A 20,910-nucleotide genomic window follows, 5' to 3' on the forward strand; every position below is an offset into this window, starting at 1 on the left:
AATTGTTATATGTACACTCCGCTTCAAGCGCGGCTGCGCGTCTCAGTACTCTTCATCGCTCGTGCCGCTAGCTCAAAGCTCGCGCGCTGTGAATTCCTTTCTTTTCCATCGCTCTTGTTTAATTATTTTTATGTATTGTAACTACGTAATCTAATGATTTTCACTCGTCCACTGTTGTGTACAATTGTTTTATTTCTTCCCATATATACTCTTAAGGAATATGAAGAAGTTTCTTGTGTTTCTATAGATATTTAAGTCTTAAGAAAGCTCAATACCAAAATTACAAACGACTAGGTTGCATTCTCATCTCTGCATTTTAGATAGTAGAAGAAAATTGAACATTCCTTATTGACTAAACAGGACAGTAGAAGAGGGAGAGGGTAACGAAAATATAAATATTGTACCCCCTAGCTGGAGAGGAACCGAGCGCCAATCGGTTTATTTGTCATAGAGTGACAAACCTCCTACCTACTTGGGTTTTATTAACGCAACAAATAAGGAAAGAACTGGACTTGCACTTTCATTTAATAAATTTCCGCAAATCTTTATGTGGATACATGCCTTTTACTTTACCATTTTTTATATTTCCTATCAAGTAGCACCCAGGATGTGGCTTGTCAACAATGATATACGGACCAACATATAACAATTGCCATTTTTTGTTCAATGCCTTTAATTTCGATGATTTCGGATGAGTTCTTAGTAGTACCTCCTGTCCAATCTGGAATTCTATTACGTTTTTCAATTTCTTGTCGTAAATGCCTTTCCTTATTTGAGCTTGCCCTTCCAGTGTTATTAGCGCTTGCCGTACTTTGTCATCTAAGGCTATGTCTTTGTGCCCTAATTTAGGTATCGGTTTTGCCCATTCATCTAGTTCCACCTTTTCAAACATAAGTTCGGCCGGTGTGTACCCTGTTGATGTGTGTGGTAGGTGATTTACTATGTGCTGAAACGGACCCACGTATTCTATCCATTTCTTTTGGTTCTGCGGTATATATGTCCGGATAAACCTGTTAAATTCACGGAAGCACCGTTCGACAGGACTTGCTTCCGGGTGGAACTTGCATACTAAAATATGACTTATGTTTTGTGATTTTAAAAATGATTTCCATTGGTCACCTGTAAAATTTGAAGCATTATCAGTTAGAACAGCTTGCGGTTTCCCAATACGTGGTATGTAGTCTTCCAGAATCCGTCTTATAATTGGTCCAGACCTAACCGTTTTGACTGCGTACAGCTGGAGATACTAAAACGTCATACAAGGCTACGATGTATTTAACCCCGCCGCGGGCTTGGGGATAAGGTCCTGCGGCGTCAATAGATACAAGGTCCCGTGGTTGCTTTGGTATTATTGGGTGTAGTACATTAAGACATGTCCTATTTTGATGTTTGACCTTCTGACACACCGCACATCGTCTGATTACTTGCTCTATACGTCGCCTCATATTAGGGAAATAACAATACGTTGCGATTTTTGCAGCACACTTTAGCACTCCATAATGTCCCCACGTGCGGTGCTCACATATTCCTGAGGTATGCACACACACCACTTATCCATTCGCCGATCTCTTCTATGAAAGAGGACGCTATTATGTATAATGTAAAACTGCTTTAACTGTTCGTGTGTTCCGGACTGCAAATATTTTATTACCTTGCTCCAACTCGGGTCTTCTTCCTGCAGACGTTGCATGTTTTTGCACATTTTGATATAATATGGTTTAAAAGTTCCATCATTTATTAAAAAGTACTTTGAAATCAGATGTTTGTTCCTCTAAGTCGTGATAATCGGTGAGGCCTTGTGGTAATCGTGATAGTGCATCTGCCAAAACATTCTGTTCCCCCTTTATGTACACAACCTCAAAATCAAACTCCTGTAGGTACATGAACCACCTCGCTATTCTCTTATGTAACAACTTACATGTCAGAAGAAAGGACAAAGCTTGATGATCACAGTAAACTTTAGTATGTTTTCCCCAAAGGTAATATTGAAATTTACGAAAGGACCAAATAACTGCCAACAATTCCAGTTCAGTTACAGAATACGATCTTTCACATTCTGTAAGAGTTCTACTCGCAAAACTTATTACATTGATTTTTTCCTTACCATCTTTTGTTATTATTTGAAACAGACACGCGCCAAGCCCCTGATAACAAGCATCAGTGCTTAAACAGAAGTCCAACTCCATATCCGGGTGTTTAAGGATAGGTGCATTAATCAGTGCCTGCTTAATGCGTTGAAAATCACTTTCACACTCTTTAGTCCACAGCCAACTGTGATTTTTACGCAGTAGGTTTAACAGCGAGCTACTGTTCAACAATTGTTGTGGCAGAAATTTCCTGAAAAACGAGGCCATTCCTAGAAAACCTTTTAATTGTCTCTTATTATAGGGTGTTGGGAAATTTCGTATCGCATCTAATTTACCGGGGTCAGGTACGATCCCTTCTGGTGAAATAATATGCCCTAAAAATTTTATTTTGCCCTTTCCGAATTCAGACTTTCTAAAGTTAACTGTGACATTGTATTCATCGAATTTTTGAAAAACCTTTTCCAGAATACTTACATGTTCATCCCATGTTTGAGTTGCAATTAATAAATCGTCAACGTAGAGTGTAACCTGGCTAAGCAACTCCGGTCCAAGTACTTTGTCTAATGCTTCAATAAATACACCAGCGCTCACGTTTAATCCGAAAGGCAGCACCCTAAATTGGTAACTCCTCCCAGCATTTATGAAAGCTGTATACTTTCTACTCTCTTCATGCAACAAAATTTGCCAGTACGAAGCTTTCAAATCGAGGGATGTTAAATACTTAACGCCATGAAACTTTAATAACTGCTCTTCTAGATTCTCTGGCCTTGTTCTTATAGGAAAGATGATTTTGTTTATTTCTCTCGCGTCTAACACCAGCCGCACCGTTCCGCCAGTTTTACCAACTGCGAGAATCGGACTGCAGTAAGGCGAGTGCGATGTTTCAATCACCTTCCACCTAATCATACGCTCTATTTCTTGTCTTACTGCGTCTTTCTTTGCCCAAGGAATGCCATATGACGTTCTACAATAGGTTTCATGCGGGCACACTTCCATTTTGTATTCATATCCCCTAATAACACTGGGTTGTTTACGAAAAATGTTATGATATTTGAAGAGTAATTTTGCCAGTTCACTTCGCTGTTCATCGTTACGACAAGTGGATTTACTTATTTTACTATCTACTGTCTGCTCATCTAGGATCTCACCGCCAGGGTCATCAAATTCCGTCTCCCTTGCTATTAATACTTGAGGGTAGCTAAGTTTAACATCAATATCGGGTATCTGCCTACCCTGATTCGTCGTTGTAGTTTTTATTAAGTCCACTGTCAGTGTGCGCTCTCCTACATGAAATTGACATTCCCCGCTGCCGATATCTATTTTTACCCCATACCTTCTGAACACCTCCATACCAAGTATACAGTTCACTATCAGTTTGTCTATCAACAAGAAAGTACACTGCAAAGTTACACCACATATGTTAATGGGTATGCTGGCCTGTAATTTTATAACCTTAGATTTACTTCCCATTGCCGTTACGATCTTACAGTTCTCCACGGGTAGCGTGGGTACACTTACTTCCCTCGCTATCTCTTTGAACAAGCTAGTAGACATGAGGCTTGTCGACGCGCCAGTATCCAAAACAACGCGTACATCTATGTTTCGCACTTTTACCTTTATTATTGCTTGAATAATTTCATTTACCTTGGGTGTTGTTCCTTTCTCCTCAGTAAAAAGGTCTTCTTTCATTTCTGTGTCCTTATCATACCTTAAAAATAGATTCCGGATGTGTTGTATGTGTAGGTTTGTTTCAGTTTCTACTTCCTCCTTTTCGTCCCTGTTCGTATTAGTGTTTATGTCGCTCATATTAGTACTGTGGCACATTGACAGTTCATTACCTTCTTCCTCTAGTCACGCTCGATTACTATTGCTTAGGGGTGGTAAAGGTATGGATTCATTCTCTGCCGTCATTTCTACTATGTTCACTGTATGTTCGCGTGCTCGCCAGTTCGTGTCCCGGTTGTTTCGATTTGATTGTACTGGCTGCCTGTTCTCTCTCGGATCCCTGTGTTGCATATTCCGATCCTGGTAATTTGCATTTCCTTGTCGCCTGTTGTCAAAGTTTTCCCTCGGATTCCTAATGTCTCGGCCATTGCCGTACCTATGGGGCTGATATTTTATTTTCGTACCCTCGGTCACCCTGTGGCTGGTGGGTAGGCCGATTGTACGGATTGCCGTTGTGACGCGGCGGTGCATACGGATGCCATTCATTCATACGCACACGACCACTATAGTTTCCAAATCCATTGCCGTTACCATAGTTGTTCTTTCCGTTTGGGTAGTGTTCATTACCGTCACGATAACTAGGCATGGCTTGCCCATCCTCATGAATCAGATCTATTGAGTCGAGCACTGAAAGAAAATACTCAAGGTCATATTCGGGAACAGTTACTAATTTTTCCCTAACATTTGCAGGTAACTTGTTCTTTAAGATTTTCAATACATCTACATGAGAGATCGGATTATTCCAGTAACGGGTCTTGTTTGGATATGTTTCAAAATAGTTTCTTAGCCCCCCGAATTTTGAATGATGTGGTACTGGTCTCGTCTTAACCTCTCCTGGATAGCTGTAGACCAGTATTTATCTAAAAATGCATTCTCAAACTGATCATATGTCTCGCAAAGTTCTGACATCTCCGTAGCCCACAAAAGGGCATCACCTTCGGTATGTCCTACTACATATTTGATCTTTTGAGCTTCTGTCCAAGTCCTCGGAAGTACATTTCTGAAGGCTCGGACAAACACTACCGGGTGCGTTCGCTTTTTCTCATTTGAGAATACGGGAAACTGTCGATGTTTTATTAAGCTCTCATCCATTAACAACGCTGTCCAGGAGGGCGGAACAGCATTTCCCTACAGTGACGGTATATTTGTTTCACAAAAATTTTGCCCGTTGCTCGCGTCGTGCGTCGACATGCGGTCGCGCGGCGTGGGTTGGCCATTGTTGTCCGCGCCATTGATTCCTCCCACTGGCGGATGGCTGTTTAGCGCTCCGCTTACCGCGCCCGGCGATTATATCACCGTACTTTGTTTCCTAACTATTTCGTCCCTTAACCTTTGTTCTACCTGTCTGATATCCTGTTCTATGCGTTATAAGATTTCTTCTCCTTTTTCCCCATTACTTCCTTTGCCGCTTCCACATAAGTGCGCTGTTCGCGTACGCATTTTTCTGCGAACGTTGTGTTTTCGTCCTTTGTATTACTCTTTACCGTTTCGTAAAGCTGCACAATGTCTGAGTTGATTCTCTTGTGTTCTAACTTGAGTAACCCTATCTCCACTGTGATTTTCTCTACATTTTCTGGCAAGTCGTCACAGAAAGAATGTAGTTTCGCTACTTCTGATTCTACATTGTCTAAGTTAACCTGCGTATTCTTTTGCATTGCCTGTAAATTCTCTTGGGTTTCTCTAATACCGGATAGCTCCTGTCGATATGTGTGTGTTAGTGTCTCAAAATTTTCTCTCATTATGCCTTTTAATTTCTCACCCATATCATGAACTGAAATTTGCACTTGTTCATTAATTTTCCTATCCACCTCCGTGGAGATTTGCGAAATCTGCTGTGTGAACTTCGTATCCATGTTATTGAGTTCTGTGCGCAAACTTTGTACCTCGCCTGAAATGTGCGTCATGTTTGTATTTACCTTCGCGATCTCGGACTTTACTGTGGTCATGTCTGCTTTCATGTTAGTCATGTCTTCTTTCATGTTAGTCATGTCTGCTTTCATGTTAGTCATGTCTGCTTGTATTATGTCTAAACTCGACATCTTTGAATTAATTGTGTTCATGTTAGTTTGTATAGTATCTATTAAAGCTCGAAATAATGCTTGCATATCTTCTCTATTCATTTCCGGCCTACGCCTGTCAGCATCTGCGTCTGTACTACGCGTACTACGTTCATTTGAAATATTCTCCTGCCTTGAGTTGTCATTAATTTCGTCTATTGTAATCAAAGTATTGCTGGTAATGAAATGTTCTGTATTCACGGGCGTCGAATGCAACAATGGCATGTTGCGCCCAGCATCCAAATAATCATCGCTTAACGGTTCTAAACCACTCATTGTTGCGTTTTGTAAATGCACATCCACTACATTGGCATTTTGATTTTCCAATGACATTTCCTTATTGTTTTGACTCTCCATTATAGAAACTCTTAAGGCACTACAGTTATCAAAATCAGTATTTTCTCTCTTTAGATTTCACTTTCCTGGTACTTCTCACGCTAAAAATGCATATACAGCTGTATGTAATTGTAATCTCAGTTGTTGTTCGGTCAATATATTTTCAGTACTAATAAAGAAATGTCATTGTCTCTACTCGAATACAATAGCGTTAATCTCTGAAGCTTTAGGTTCTGGATTTTAGGAAATAGGTGCTCGGGTTTTCTAATATGCTTACTGGGAACGCATTTTCTATATGCATTGCGCGGCCCTACCTGATTGTTGTCTTGTAACTGTTACGTCCTCTATTGTGCTTTGTTGTACGTTCTTGGTATTGTCGTCCTCTTCCTTCTAATTTATTTATTATTTCCTTTCAGTATCACATCACCGTCTCCGTCACATCATCAGCGTACATGGAACATAAAGAAATTGTTAACATACATGTATATTCATTTTCCTAACAATACTAGTACTCACAGTTTTGCCCACTACGTATCGTGCCTGTCACTTGTCGCCACTTTATAATATAATAAAATGATAATATAATAGGATAGGGAATGAATGATAATAAAATGTTGGAATGTGTGGCTTTTTTAAAATGGATGAATTAAAGAGATTAATTCTTTGGCATGAAGGACAAGCACAATAATCTAGGCATTGCCTGTAATGGGAAAGGAATCATTTTAGTTTATATTTATATAAATAAACCGTCTTCATAGTATTTTATGCGTACCAATTACTAATATTATGTCCGATCGCCGTCTCCTTGACTGTGGCCGTGTTGTTATATTCGGATCTTCGTAAATTTTCCGAAGTACACAGGTGGGCTTCCGTTCTTCTTATTGCATTACTACTTGAAATAATAATAATAACTCTCACAAATATTCTGTTAATAAAACACTACTATATTTCTGTTCGATGCACATAGAAAATACGCACAATGGCGGTCTGCAATTACTCGCTAAAAAATGGCGGTTCTCACTCGTTCACTCACTGAGCGAAACCTTCCTTCCAACAACTCGTACCAGAACAAAAACTGCTCTGTCTTTTAACATCTGAAAGTCAAAAATACCTGACGGTAGACACAGGCTCTACGCTGGGCTACTACCACCTCATCTTTTCTCTTTGCTTTTAAAGAGGATGAAAACATAAAAGTAATAAATGCAAAAGGTATATCACAACGAGGAGGTGAAAATTCGATATGCCATAGTGAAAGAGGAATTCAACAGAAAGATGAAACTCTTATGTGACAAATTAGATAAAGGTCTAAGGAAAAGGCTTGGGAAATCCTAACAAAAACAAGATTTGAATAAACACATTAAGTTATTCAAACTATGCATAAATACGCAAAGGCGTCTGATATCTGACAATAAACGAATGTAAAAATGCAAAAATGTAACACTAGCTTCCAACAAAGTGAATCTTCTGGTTTGGCGAAGTTTCTTCAAAAGACTGAAATGGGCATCTATAACCGTAACTGATGCTCTGAAATAGTTCAGGATTTTCCCAATGATCGGTCACAAAACAGCTTGCCTGAACGTTAAATTGTAAAAAAATGCAGGCATCTGCCAACGCTCTGATGGACACGGCACAGTTAGTTGCAAGGCTCCACTGAATTCTGATCAGAAATTGTCCTACTGTACCAATGCTGCTGTTATTGCTCACCATGAATTATTAGCACAAGATGGTCAGCGAACTGCCTTCGCCTCTCGCTCTCCGAAGTACAATCGTAAGGTAGGGCTTCGGCGGAGTCGAACATTGGACTATCAGCTGGACGCTCCAGTGGAGACCGGAGCCTGCCAAGATGTGTTCAGCACCAACACCCACGTCGAAGTCTCCTCTTGCCTATCTGAACTGAGCAGCCTGCTCTTTACTTCCCACCAAGAAAACGTGACCACCAATCATACCCTCTCTGCTCACCAATGGCATAATTTCTCCTTCAGCAAAACATCCAGACAAGAGAGCACGTCGCTTTAAAGAACTCCAATGATATCTCTATCCCCCAATCGTCTCTAGAAAACCTTCCTTGCCGCGCGGGATTAGCCGAGCAGTCTGGGCGATGCAGTCATGGACTGTGCGGCTGGTCCCGGCGGAGGTTCGAGTCCCCCTCGGGCTTGGGTGTGTGTGTTTGTCCTTAGGATAATTTAGGTTAAGTAGTGTGTAAGCTCAGGGACTGATGACCTTAACAGTTAAGTCCCATAAGATTTCACACATATTTGAACATTTGGAAAACTTCCCTCTGCGTGATCCTGATGTCACATGAATTTTACGAGCCGGCGATTTTGCGTCCTGCAGCTACCTTGGCTTCCCAGGTCCTCAGAAAGTTAAAGTACTGTGCCCGAGGCTAGCTGCTAATTCTGTGGCATTTTCATGCTTCTTTGGAAAGCTAGAGATTCTTATCTGCTGAAGACACTATCTTGGCATAAGCAGTGCAAAGATCCCCTGGTGATACAAGTTCTTTTTTTCCATCCTACAGCTCTCTCCTTGGCCAGCCAGAGTAGAATCACACAATAATACCGAAAAACAGCTGCTCTACATCTACATCTACATCCATACTCCGCAAGCATCCTGACGGTGTGCGGCGGAGGGTACCTAGAGTACCTCTATCGGTTCTCGCTCCTATTCCAGCCTCGTATTGTTCGTGGAAAGACAGATTGTCGGTATGCCTCTGTGTGGGCTCTAATCTCTCTGATTTTATCCTCATGGTCTCTTCGCGAGATATACGTAGGAGGGAGAAATATACTGCTTGACTCCTCTGTGAAGGTATTTTCTCGAAACTTCAACAAATGCCCGTGCCGAGCTACCGAGCGTCTCTCTTGCAGAGTCTTTATCTATCATCTCCGTAACGCTTTCGCGATTACTTAATGATCCTGAAACGAAGCGCGCTGATCTCCGTTGGATCTTCTCTACCTCTTCTATCAACCCTATCTGGACCGGATCCCACACCGGTGAGCAGTATTCAAGCAGTGGGTGAACAAGTGTATTGTAACCTACTTCCATTGTTTTCGGACTTCATTTCCTTAGGATTCTTCCAATGAATCTCTCCCCCAAGGAACCACCCACTGACGCAGGTTTCACCCTGACAACGTTTCTCTCTCTACCTGTGACATGGCCTGGCTCTGTTCCCATGAACGCCTGCACACCAAGCCCTATTTTTTCTGCATCGCCCTTCCTGCGTCCATAGTGTATGCCATTCCCAAACTCCTACAAAAAACTAATGAATAGGCCCAGCACCAGATTAAATATGAAAACGCTAATTAGGACAAGAAGTCCCCAGGAAGTCAGCACATACCGTCACGGCACTCATATCTAATCTTCCAAGGTATTACTGTTAGATCCTGTCTCCTCATTATCCTTCAGCTGAATTAATTATTGCACTAAATGAAAAGAGACAAGCGAATGGCTTGCACCCATTTGTGCCTCGCAGTTGAAAGCTGGCAACAGCACCACTGGCTATCGGCGAGCTTCTTACACCAACTATCGCCAGAGCACGGCCGCCTGTATTAGAGGCCGGAGTCGTCAAGCTGACAACGTCGTAGCCTGTGCCGTCAGTAGGCCGGCTAGCGTGACCAGCTAGGCCGAGACTGAAGTTTAGATTCCGTCGAATGCAGACGACGTGTCAGATAAAAATGCGCAATCACTTTCCATTTTTTGTAGATTTCGTCTCTATAAATAACACAGTTACCTAGAAAAGCTAATTTCTCGCAGTATTGCGTCGACTTTATGTCGGAATTACGCATTTTATTCTCGTTTCCTTGCAACGATGAACTTTTCAATAACTCACATGTGCTTCATAGCAGTATATTATGACGTTCCTTACCCGAGATTTGGAGATACAAGTTCAGCAAACAATTTTGTGAGGTGCCTATTAACATTATTTGCTGACTTGCAATTATTTCAGTCTGTTATTTGAAATGTATTATCATGTTCCTTCCAATATAAATGACAAACTAATATAAAAGTTTCTGACAGCTGCAACATATATTTCACACCTTTATATATGAGGGTTGCATAATAATAATTTTTAACGAACGTTTTTTGTGTATTGTTCATTAGTATGTCAGATTTTTTTTTTAAATCACAGGTCATACACAATCTACACACCTTTCTGAGTCAGAATAAACTGGGGACCTTGCTGTAGGATTTGCATAAGAAGCATTACTGAAATTTATCAGTTTATTTCATAGTGGCCACCTCCTCCTTGCCAGTACTAATTAGAGCATTTAAGGACTGAGGTTACGGGTAAGAAAGAAGTTTCATAATTTTGTGTCAAAAGTTATGTAATGTTTTTAATTTTCTATTAACTCCCTCCTTCTTGGAACATATTAAATGATCATTTTGGAGTTTGGTATAATTATTTAACAATATGTTACACATAATGGAAACCTGTTTTCTGTAGGTATCAGTTAGTGGCCTTCCACAGAGACATGAATCTTTTAGGGAATCACTGGGGAATCTGAACACTGAGATGTAACCCTCTTCCTTGCTGGAATTGTAGTTGCTGTTGCAACCAGGAACACATTTTTTCTGCCATCTGCAAATAGAATGACGCATTAATTGCTAACGACTTAAATCAAAATACTGTTATGTAACAATAGCAAATGAGCATTTGAGTGTACTGGTTTTTTCTACTTCTTGGACATCACGAAACACAAGTCTACAGATAGAATCAAATGTGTAGAAATATTCATAATATTAACACAAAATCACTTAGGAGATGATTCTGATACTAAATTTATGAATTCAAAACTTTATTTTCAAATTATATCTAACATATAGTAGAACTTTTGTTGCAATTGTGTAGACGAAAGTCGATCACGTAGCACACTTGCAGATATACATGTAAAAACACTACAAACTTCACAGAATTGTATGCTTACATTGTGTTATATCTTCCACTGTAGTCACGACTACTTGCTATAAAACTGAAGTGATATCAGGTGTTCCCCAGGGAAGCGTCCTGGGACCTCTACTGTTCCTGATCTATATAAATGACCAGGGTGACAATCTGAGCAGTTCTCTTAGGTTGTTCGCAGATGATGCTGTAATTTACCGTCTAGTAAGGTCATCCGAAGACCAGTATCAGCTGCAAAGCGATTTAGAAAAGATTGCTGTATGGTGTGTCAGGTGGCAGTTGACGCTAAATAACGAAAAGTGTGAGATGATCCACATGAGTTCCAAAAGAAATCCGTTGGAATTCGATTACTCGATAAATAGTACAATTATCAAGGCTGTCAATTCAACTAAGTACCTGGGTGTTAAAATTACGAACAACTTCAGTTGGAAGGACCACATAGATAATATTGTCGGGAAGGCGAGCCAAAGGTTGCGTTTCATTGGCAGGACACTTAGAAGATGCAACAAGTCCACTAAAGAGACAGCTTACACTACACTCGTTCGTCCTCTGTTAGAATATTGCTGCGCGATGTGGGATCCTTACCAGGTGGGATTGACGGAGGACATCGAAAGGGTGCAAAAAAGGGCAGCTCGTTTTGTATTATCGCGTTATAGGAGAGAGAGTGTGGCAGATATGATACACGAGTTGGGATGGAAGTCATTACAGCATAGACGTTTTTCGTCGCGGCGAGACCTTTTTACGAAATTTCAGTCACCAACTTTCTCTTCCGAATGCGAAAATATTTTGTTGAGCCCAACCTACATAGGTAGGAATGATCATCAAAATAAAATAAGAGAAATCAGAGCTCGAACAGAAAGGTTTAGGTGTTCGTTTTTCCCGCTCGCTGTTCGGGAGTGGAATAGTAGAGAGAGAATATGATTGTGGTTCGATGAACCCTCTGCCAAGCACTTAAATGTGAATTGCAGAGTAGTCATGTAGATGTAGATATAATTTTTGCAGAGTCGAGTATAGCATAATTACACTGTAATGTCGGATAAAACAGACACCGCGAAAGTACGTAAACAACTGCTTCCGTTCGCTACCTTATAGCCACAGCCATGCGGTAGGCCTTAACGTAACGTTGCCACATTTCAGTCCTCAGGCCTCTAATACAGGCGGCCGTGGCCAGAGCGTTAAATAAGAACCTCTGCTCAGACATCAGTGGTGGTAGCTCAGCTGGAGTAGGTCTAGAGTATGGCTGTTGATATTTTTAAAAATCTCGGGTATGAGACATATCGATATTTTAAAAAAATGTCATTATGGGCTCTCGATATATCGAGAAAGAGTATCGAGACGTCAGTGGAAAAAATATCATCGTACCGGTGTATAAAAATACCGGCTGCACATTTTAAGTATACTGCCGGTTTCAGAGCTGTACATTCAGGTATTGATTTATTATTAGATATTCTGTGCTTCAACAAGCTAGCAACCTGCCTATCTCCTTTAGAGCAACAACTGGAAGCAAAACGATGCACGTTCACGCTTGCCGATAACCACTTTGCTGACAATGGTAACTGCATATAAGTGGCACAATAAAAGGAGCCCGGTGGGTCCGTCGTTCGATTTCGTCGCGTATCGGATTTGTCCGGAACAGTTCATGTATACTTTCGTGTTTTCTCATTTCTGCCAACACCAGCGACCTACCAGTTATAGTGTCAAAACTGCGTGGCGTAGTTAAACTTTGCAGTTTGTGCTGATAGCACCGAGCGACGATTTAGTCAGCATTTCCCCTCACACGTCTCCGCCCGTCGCAAAGACCAATCCTGTCACTCAGATTTTTGTTCATCATTTTCAGCAGCTGTCTTTGAATAATGCCGATGACAAGAAAGAGCACACTAGTTGCGTTAAAAGTGGTTTTTTAACACAACTGGTGTGCTGTTTCTGCACATCGGAAATCTTGTTACTCCATTCGCTCCAGTACAATCGGACTTTTTCTTTTCTGCCTCCTATACTTGCTTCACTCATTCAAAGAGAAAGACTGGACGTGATGAAAGCTCAAGAGGTAGTAAGACTCCTTCACCAATGAAAGTGAAATTTTGTTCTACCACTATTTCAAAAAAACAGCTTCAAAACATTTATCGAGAACTGTAAAAAAAAAAAATTAATATCGGCACTTGATATAGGCACTTTCTAACATTCATGGTGGTGTCTGTTCTATATCGTGTCTCCCTACCACTTTCGCGCAACGACGCTCTGAGCGTGTTTTTTTAGGGAATTGACTAGTTTGAACCTGGGACCTATTGCTGGTAAGGAGACGCCAGACCACACATGACATGTAGAATTCAGAAGAGTTCAGTGAGACTAGCGATGATATAACCAAATACTTAATGATCTCAGCGTCAGCTCCACTGCACTCCCTGTAAAAGAATCTTAATACTAACTAAATTTAGTGGAAGGGGTTCAAGGCTTTCCTGTTTTTGGTTAGCTGGTAAAATAACGTCGAAAAAGCAGTTAAGTTTACCATTGGAAATTTTATTCTACTCACAAAACATTGTTTATAAATTGCACTATTAATAAAAAGAAGTGTTTTAATACAGGATGGTAAAAACCAACTGCGTTCAACAAAAATGTGAACGAATATTCCCTGAATGGGTTTCCAAGTTCTACAATGGATCAAAGGATGACCTATGCCATATCACATCTGTAATCTAGTTTTAAATTAAGTTTCACAAAAGAGCAAACTATCAAAATGGTCTACAGTGACCCTCAATTATCTTTGATTACTTATCTAACTTGTCGTAAATTACAGTGGCTGATGTGGCTTCTCAATAACTATATAACAGAAAAATCATCGCGTTTCAGATTTTTACTTCAAGTGGCAAATATGAACACCATGAGTTTTAATTAACGATAGACACTAGTATTACGCAAAAAGGGGGTGTAACAGATGAGACTTCCGCAGTTCTGAGTGAAGCTTTATGCGCTGTTATGCGGCATCGCGTGCGTTCATTACCTTGTCGGTGTTCGTCAGGAGGCAGCGGGCAGCACAGCTCCGCTCACCTCGCCGTCTCCCAAGTAACTCTATCCTAACTTCTCCTTACTACCGTTTACAGAAATTGGTTAAAAAAAACTATCTGGCTATGTTTTCATCTGAGCAATCAGGGTCTCAATGTTAACCTTAAGCTCCGCCTACAAAAATTCTGTCTATCGATTGAGAAACGTTGTACTTTTCGTGGTGGGGGAATGTTTTTAAAGTTTGCAATGTAACAGAGACGCGAAAAAGTCTCACCCTAAAACTTGTAGCTGGTGTGGTCTTTTAGCGTTATCGTAAAATCTATACTGTTCTTCTGGAGGGCTCTATCTTTTAACATGCGCTGGGGGGTGGTCCTAACGTAACAGAGGCGCGAAAAAGTCTCACGCTAAAACTTGCAGGTGGTGTGGTCATAGCGGTTAGCTGGCGACGTGGGTGTCCGTCCATCCCTTACCGGAGGGCCTTCCAACTTAACACGGTTGTGCTCTCGGCTTCTGTTCTCGTTTCTCCCCTCGGAACTGCGTCTGTCTCACGGTGGGAAGGTATGACATGCATTTAGGCATTCGTGTGTTAGTCTGTGGTATTCCATTTGCTCACTCGTTACTCGTATTAGTTTGGTTAATTTAATGCCACGATTTATTCGGAGCTATGTGACATACTACTGGATTTGCTTATCATGTCAGGGTTTTCATGGAAGGTGTTGGATTTGCCTGACACCTTACAACTTTGATATCGATATGTCTGGAAGATAGTTACTGCCGTTAAATATCGATATTCTTTGGAGAGAATATCGATAAATCGATATTTTACCAGCAGTGCTAGCCGAGGGCACTGTACGGGCCAGCTGTTTACAGGCTCCATTTGCGACTGTGCGCAGGACGTGCGGAAGTTCGTGTCGCCGTACCAGCACTCTACAGACCCTGCAGCGGAGCTGAGGCAGCTGCTGGAGGCGGCGGGCTTCCAGGTGCTGCACTGCTGGGCTGGAGACGTAGAAGTGGTGTTCAGGTCCGAGCAGGAGCTCAAAGGTGAGACGAGCGATTGCCTTATCTTTCTCGTCTGTAGAAAGTGTCCCCTGCATGCGCGTCTCAGCTGTTTGCAGGATGGAGTAAGTAGGAGGAAAAATTTTAGTGTACTGCTGGCAAGATTGTGAGTTGTAATTCTTCAGGCTTCCCCGGCGATCTAATGACAACTTGGGTTGTCGGGTGTTCTGCCGGATATTAGCGTCGTACTTGCACGATATTTCGGTAGCGTAACTCGTTACCTTCATCAGGTGCGACCTGAGGCTACTCCTCATATGTGTGTGTGTGTGTTTTTCCCCTCTAAAACGTGCATTTCTCAGATGGAGATGGGCGGGCTGTTCTAGAGCTTGCATATTGCTCTTTTCAGCCATTGGGTAAAGTTTTTTCTGTTGTGGCTCTGTTTATTTTTCTTGCTGGGGGTGCAAAAGGGGGGGGGGAGGGTTCTCCCAATTGGGAATTTATTTGCAGGAGTTTGTTGGGGACAGTTCCGGTATTTACCTTAGCGGCCAAAGAAAACCTGCAAAACCCGGCCAGAACTGCTTGTCTTGTCTTCTCTTCATTTGCCGTCCTGCCAGCTTTGGCGCTGGCGGTCACGGCGGGCAAGAGCGGCTTCGCGCCTTCTGTTGCGGTCCGCCTCTTGCCTTCTTTCTCGTTCTTCTCTTTCGTTCCTGAACTTCTCTTCGCGGGCTTCCGCCTTCCGTCTTGCGAGCTCCCGACTTTGCATGTAGTTTATCTGGTGCTCGTCACGCTCGGGCACGTCCGGGATCGCGTCGTCCAGGATTTCGCTATTTACCAGGTAATCCTGGAAATTCACGAACTCCTGAGTGGACCTGGTCCAGTATTTATGCCTGTGGCCTTCCCCCTGCACCAGGCGCTCCCTCTGCGGTACGAGCCCGATCGTTGCGATCTTCTGGAGCATTGCCGTTCCATTTTCCGTCCGCTGCAGTCCTGGGTGTTCTCTTTGCGGTCCGCGCCCCCCAGACACGCTCCTATTACAGAAGACGGGACGCTCTCGCAACCGGCTCATCCGTGGACTGAGCCAACAACCTCATCACAGGCCAACCACGCGTTGGCCTGCCCTGCTGACGGATTAAGTTTTACTAATCCCTCAACACAGTGTGTCTTTCTCTTTTTCAGGTTACACCAGACAGGACCAATCGACAAGAGTGGTAATATATATTTCTCTCTCTTACAGAATCCGCAGGAATGACAAATTTTTGTCCAAACTGCACCACCACGAGCCAAGGACAGGCTCGTCATTCCAGCGTCAGCTCCTAGGTGTTCCATCTTGGGTCTGGTGCGTTTGGAATCCCGTCTGGGGTACCAGGCTTTCCCCCCTTGGTCCTCTCCCGCTCACTGTGATCTGATGGAGCGTTGTCGTTCCATTTTCGGTCCGCTGCGGTTCTAGATGTTCCCTCTGCGGTCCGCGCCCTTCAGTCCCGACCCTGGGCGCTCCAGCTTCGGTCTGGTACGCCCGGAACTCTGTATGGGTATCGTTCTCAGGTGGCACCTGATGAAGGTAACGAGTTACGTAACCGAAATATCGTGCAAGTACGACGCTGATATCCGGCAGAACACCCGACAGCCCAAGATGTCAAGAATGTGAGAGTTGTTTGGGGTCAATTGCATGTCATCCAGAAGGCTTTGCTGCCGAGTTCAGGGTGGTGCAGATAAATTTGGGGTTGAATTCAGCGGTAGCGAAAGTGGCGTGAAACCGTCAAACTGTGTACCAGTGAATTATCATGGAATGGAATAGAGGTGCAGTGTGTACAGTCACCGCATAGTGATGCAAACATTTTGATTCGTGAGGCAATGTTATACATTTATACAATTGGTTTGGCATCATAAGAGGAGCTGTTGCAACGACTCTCTGTACCCAATCGACGAAAACAGGCAAACGTGTTTTGTGGACGAACAACTGGTCACTTCTGAATAAGCTGTTTTAAAGTGTCCAAGTGTTACGCAGCCGTGAAGTATCACATATCAAAATATGTCACATAAATGACCATATCTTTTGATTTCATTGACTTAGAAACCTACATTTTTTCCATTGACAATGCCTCAGAATTTGACGTAAATTTCATCTTGATACTTCTGCCCGTTACCAAGGAGAAGATGGAATCTTAACAGAGGACTGTTTACAAGATGGAATGATTACGTTGAGTTCGAAGCTTAAATTTCTTACACCATAGAGGGATCCTACATATGCTATTGCTTTTTGCCAGGTTTCAAGGTTCTAGGTCAACGGGAAGAGTACCCTAAAGGGTTTCGATGAGTGAGTTTGGGAGTATCAAAGTATATGACATAGATGGCTGTATCTGTTGGCTGCTTTGACTGGAAAGCTTAATTTTTTTATAGCGCCAAGGGACTGTAGACCTTAGTATTTGTAGTACTTGATAACGTTATCCGTTCCTGAGAAAAAGAGGTCTTAACGGGCTGACGATAAACTGATTCTGTATGGGTACCGTTTTCATCGATTGCGGTAAAGAACGCTAACTCATATACACTACTGGCCATTAAAATTGCTACACCACGAAGATGACGTACTACAGACGCGAAATTTAACCGACAGGAAGAAGATGCTATGATATGCAAATGATTAGCTTTTCAGAGTATTCACACAAGACTGGGGCCGGTGGAGACACCTACAACGTGATGACATGAGGAAAGTTTCCAACCGATTTCTCATACACAAACAGCAGTTGATCGGCGTTGCCTGGTGAAACGTTGTTGTGATGCCTCGTGAAAGGAGAAGGAATGCGTACCATCACGTTTCCGACTTTGATAAAGGTCGGATTGTAGCCTATCGCGATTGCGGTTTATCGTATCGCGACATTGCTGCTCGCGTTGGTCGAGATCCAATGACTGTTAGCAGAATATGGAATCGATGGGTTCAGGAGGGTAATACGCAACGCCGTGCTGGATCCCAACGGCCTCGTATCACTAGCAGTCGAGATTACAGGTACTTATCCGCATGGCTGTAACTGATCGTGCAGCCACGTCTCGATCCCTGAGTCAACAGATGGGGACGTTTGTAAGACAACAACCATCTGCATCAACAGTTCGACGACGTTTGCAGCAGCATGGACTATCAGCTCGGAGACCATGGCTGCGGTTACCCTTGACGCTGAATCACAGACAAAAGCGCCCGCGATGGTATATTCAACGACGAACCTGGGTGCACGAATGGCAAAACGTAATTTTTCGGATGAATCCAGGTTCTGGTTACAGCATCATGATGGTTGCATCCGTGTTTGGCGACATCGCGGTGAACGCACGTTGGAAGCGTTTTTCTCGTCGCCGTGCTGCCGTATCACCCGGCGTGATGCTATGGGGTGCCATTGGTTACACGTCTCGGTCACCTCTTGTTCGCATTGACGGCATTCTGAAAAGTGGACGTTACATTTCAGATGTGTTACGACCCGTGGCTCTACCTGGATTCATTCGATCTCTGCGAAACCGTACATTTCAGCAGGATAATGCACGACCGCATGTTGCCTTTCTGGATACAGAAAATGTTCGTCTGCTACCCAGGCCAGCACATTCTCCAGATCTCTCACCAACTTAAAACGTGTGGTCAATGATGGCCGAGCAGCTGCCTCGTCACAATACGCCAGTCACCACTCTTGATGTACTGTGGTATCCTGTTGAAGCTGTATGGGCAGCTGTACCTGTACACGCCATCCAAGCTCTGTTTGACTCAATGTCCAGGCGTATCAAGGCCGTTATTACGGCCAGAGGTGGTTGTTTGGGTACTGATTTCTCAGGATCTATGCACCCAAATTGCGTGAAAATGTAATCACATGTCAGTTCTAGTATAATATATCTATCCAATGAATACCCGTTCATTATCTGCATTACTTCTTGGTGTAGCAATTTTAATGGCCAGTAGTGTATGTTGGCAGCAGTAGAAATTTTAGGCAGTCAGCTTCAAATGCTGGTCCTCTAAATTTTTTCAATAGCGTTCCTCGAAAAGAACGTCGTCTTCCCTCCATGGATTCCCATTTGGGTTGCCGAAGCATCTCCGTAACACTTGTGTGTTGTTCGGATGTACCAGCAACAAATCTAGCAGCCCGCTTCTGAATTTCTTCGATCTCTAACTTTAATCCTAGCTGGTACGCATCGTAAATACTTGAACAGCAATCAAGAATAGGCAACACTGCCGTCCTACATACGGTCTCCTTTACAGGTGAACCACACTTTCCCAAAATTCTTCCGATTAACCGAAGTCGGCCGTTCGTCTTCCCTACCACAACCTTCTCATGCGTGTTCCGTTTCATATCGCCTGGCAATGCTCTGCCCAGAGATTTTAACGACGTGACTGTGTCAAGCACGACACTTCTAATGATGTATTCGAACTTTTGAGTTTGTTTTTCCTACTCATCTGTATTAGCCCACATTTACATTGGATCCCACGGTCGTGTAAAAAATTTGAGCTTCTGAGTCAAAGTAATCGAAAGATACGACGATTTATGTCACATATTCTGATACAGACTCACCTGTCATAACCTGTAGAGTTACTAGGTATACAGGGTGTTACAAAAAGGTACCGCCAAACTTTCAGGAAGCATTCCGCACACACAAATAAAGAAAAGATGTTATGTGGACATATGTCCGGAAACGCTTAATTTCCACGTTAGAGCTCATTTTAGTTTCGTCCACCTACGCTCAATAGAGCACGTTTATCATGATTTCATACGGGATACTCTACCTGTGCTGCTAGAACATGTGCCTTTACAAGTACGACACAACATGTGGTTCATGCGAGATGGAGCTCCTGCACATTTCAGTCGAAGTGTTCGTACGCTTCTCAACAACAGATTCGGTGATCCATGGATTGGTAGAGGCGGACCAATTCCATGGCCTCCACGCTCTCCTGACCTCAACCCTCTTGACTTTCATTTATGGGGGCATTTGAAAGCTCTTGTCTATGCAACCCCGGTGCCAAATGTAGAGACTCTTCGTGCTCGTATTGTGGACGGATGTGATACAATACGCCATTCTCCAGGGCTGCATCAGCGCATCAGGGATTCCATGCGACGGAGGGTGGATGCATGTATCCTCGCTAACGGAGGACATTTTGAACATTTCGTGTAACAAAGTGTTTGAAGTCAGGCTGGTACGTTCTGTTGCTGGGTGTTTCCATTCCATGATTAATGTGATTTGAAGAGAAGTAATAAAATGAGCTCTAACATTGAAAGTAAGCGTTTCCGGACACATGTCCACATAACGTATTTTCTTTCTTTGTGTGTGAGGAGCGTTTCCTGAATGTTTAGCCGTACCTTTTTGTAACATCCTGTATATACAACTAAGCTTTTACAAAACCCTCAGAGCACGCCTCTTACTCCAACTTCTCCTTTTTTTAACGCATCATCTCTGGTCTGAAAAATGTACTGATCACCGAAAAGTAGCTCCGCAAACATTGCGGAAATTTGTGGCCGGTTTTCACAGAATTGATTGGTAACCACGGGCTCGAGTTGCTAGCCAATAAACAGACTGTAGTACAAAGGCCGTTAAAAAGGTTTTGCACAGTCGTCTCTAATATTTTTTTATTTTTTACATAAGGAAAATGGAAGTTTTTGTGAACATACTCGGAACATTTAGCTATAAGTCTGCATATAAAAGTATTTTCGTTTATTTAGAGGTGAGCCATAATACACCATGAAGTAGATGTCAGGTTGCGACAACGGTCGGTCATAGAGTTCCTCTTCAAGATGGGCGATGACTCTGCTACTTCGACTCACAGCAAGTTACTCCCTATTTATTGGGAGGACACAGT

At 42.7% G+C, this 20,910-nt stretch overlaps 1 protein-coding gene across 1 annotated transcript in view; it reads left to right on the forward strand.

Moving 5' to 3' along the window:
* LOC126336606 (juvenile hormone acid O-methyltransferase-like) overlaps positions 1–20,910 on the forward strand; it is a 201,629-nt gene that overhangs the window by 166,376 nt on the left and 14,343 nt on the right. The window contains exon 5 of the mRNA XM_050000472.1: positions 14,990–15,137. Coding sequence (XP_049856429.1) covers positions 14,990–15,137 — 148 coding nt within the window. The remainder of the gene's footprint in view (positions 1–14,989; positions 15,138–20,910) is intronic.

Source organism: Schistocerca gregaria, chromosome 2 (genome assembly GCF_023897955.1).
Source record: "Schistocerca gregaria isolate iqSchGreg1 chromosome 2, iqSchGreg1.2, whole genome shotgun sequence".
In the NCBI taxonomy this organism is placed as follows: Eukaryota; Metazoa; Arthropoda; class Insecta; order Orthoptera; family Acrididae; genus Schistocerca; species Schistocerca gregaria.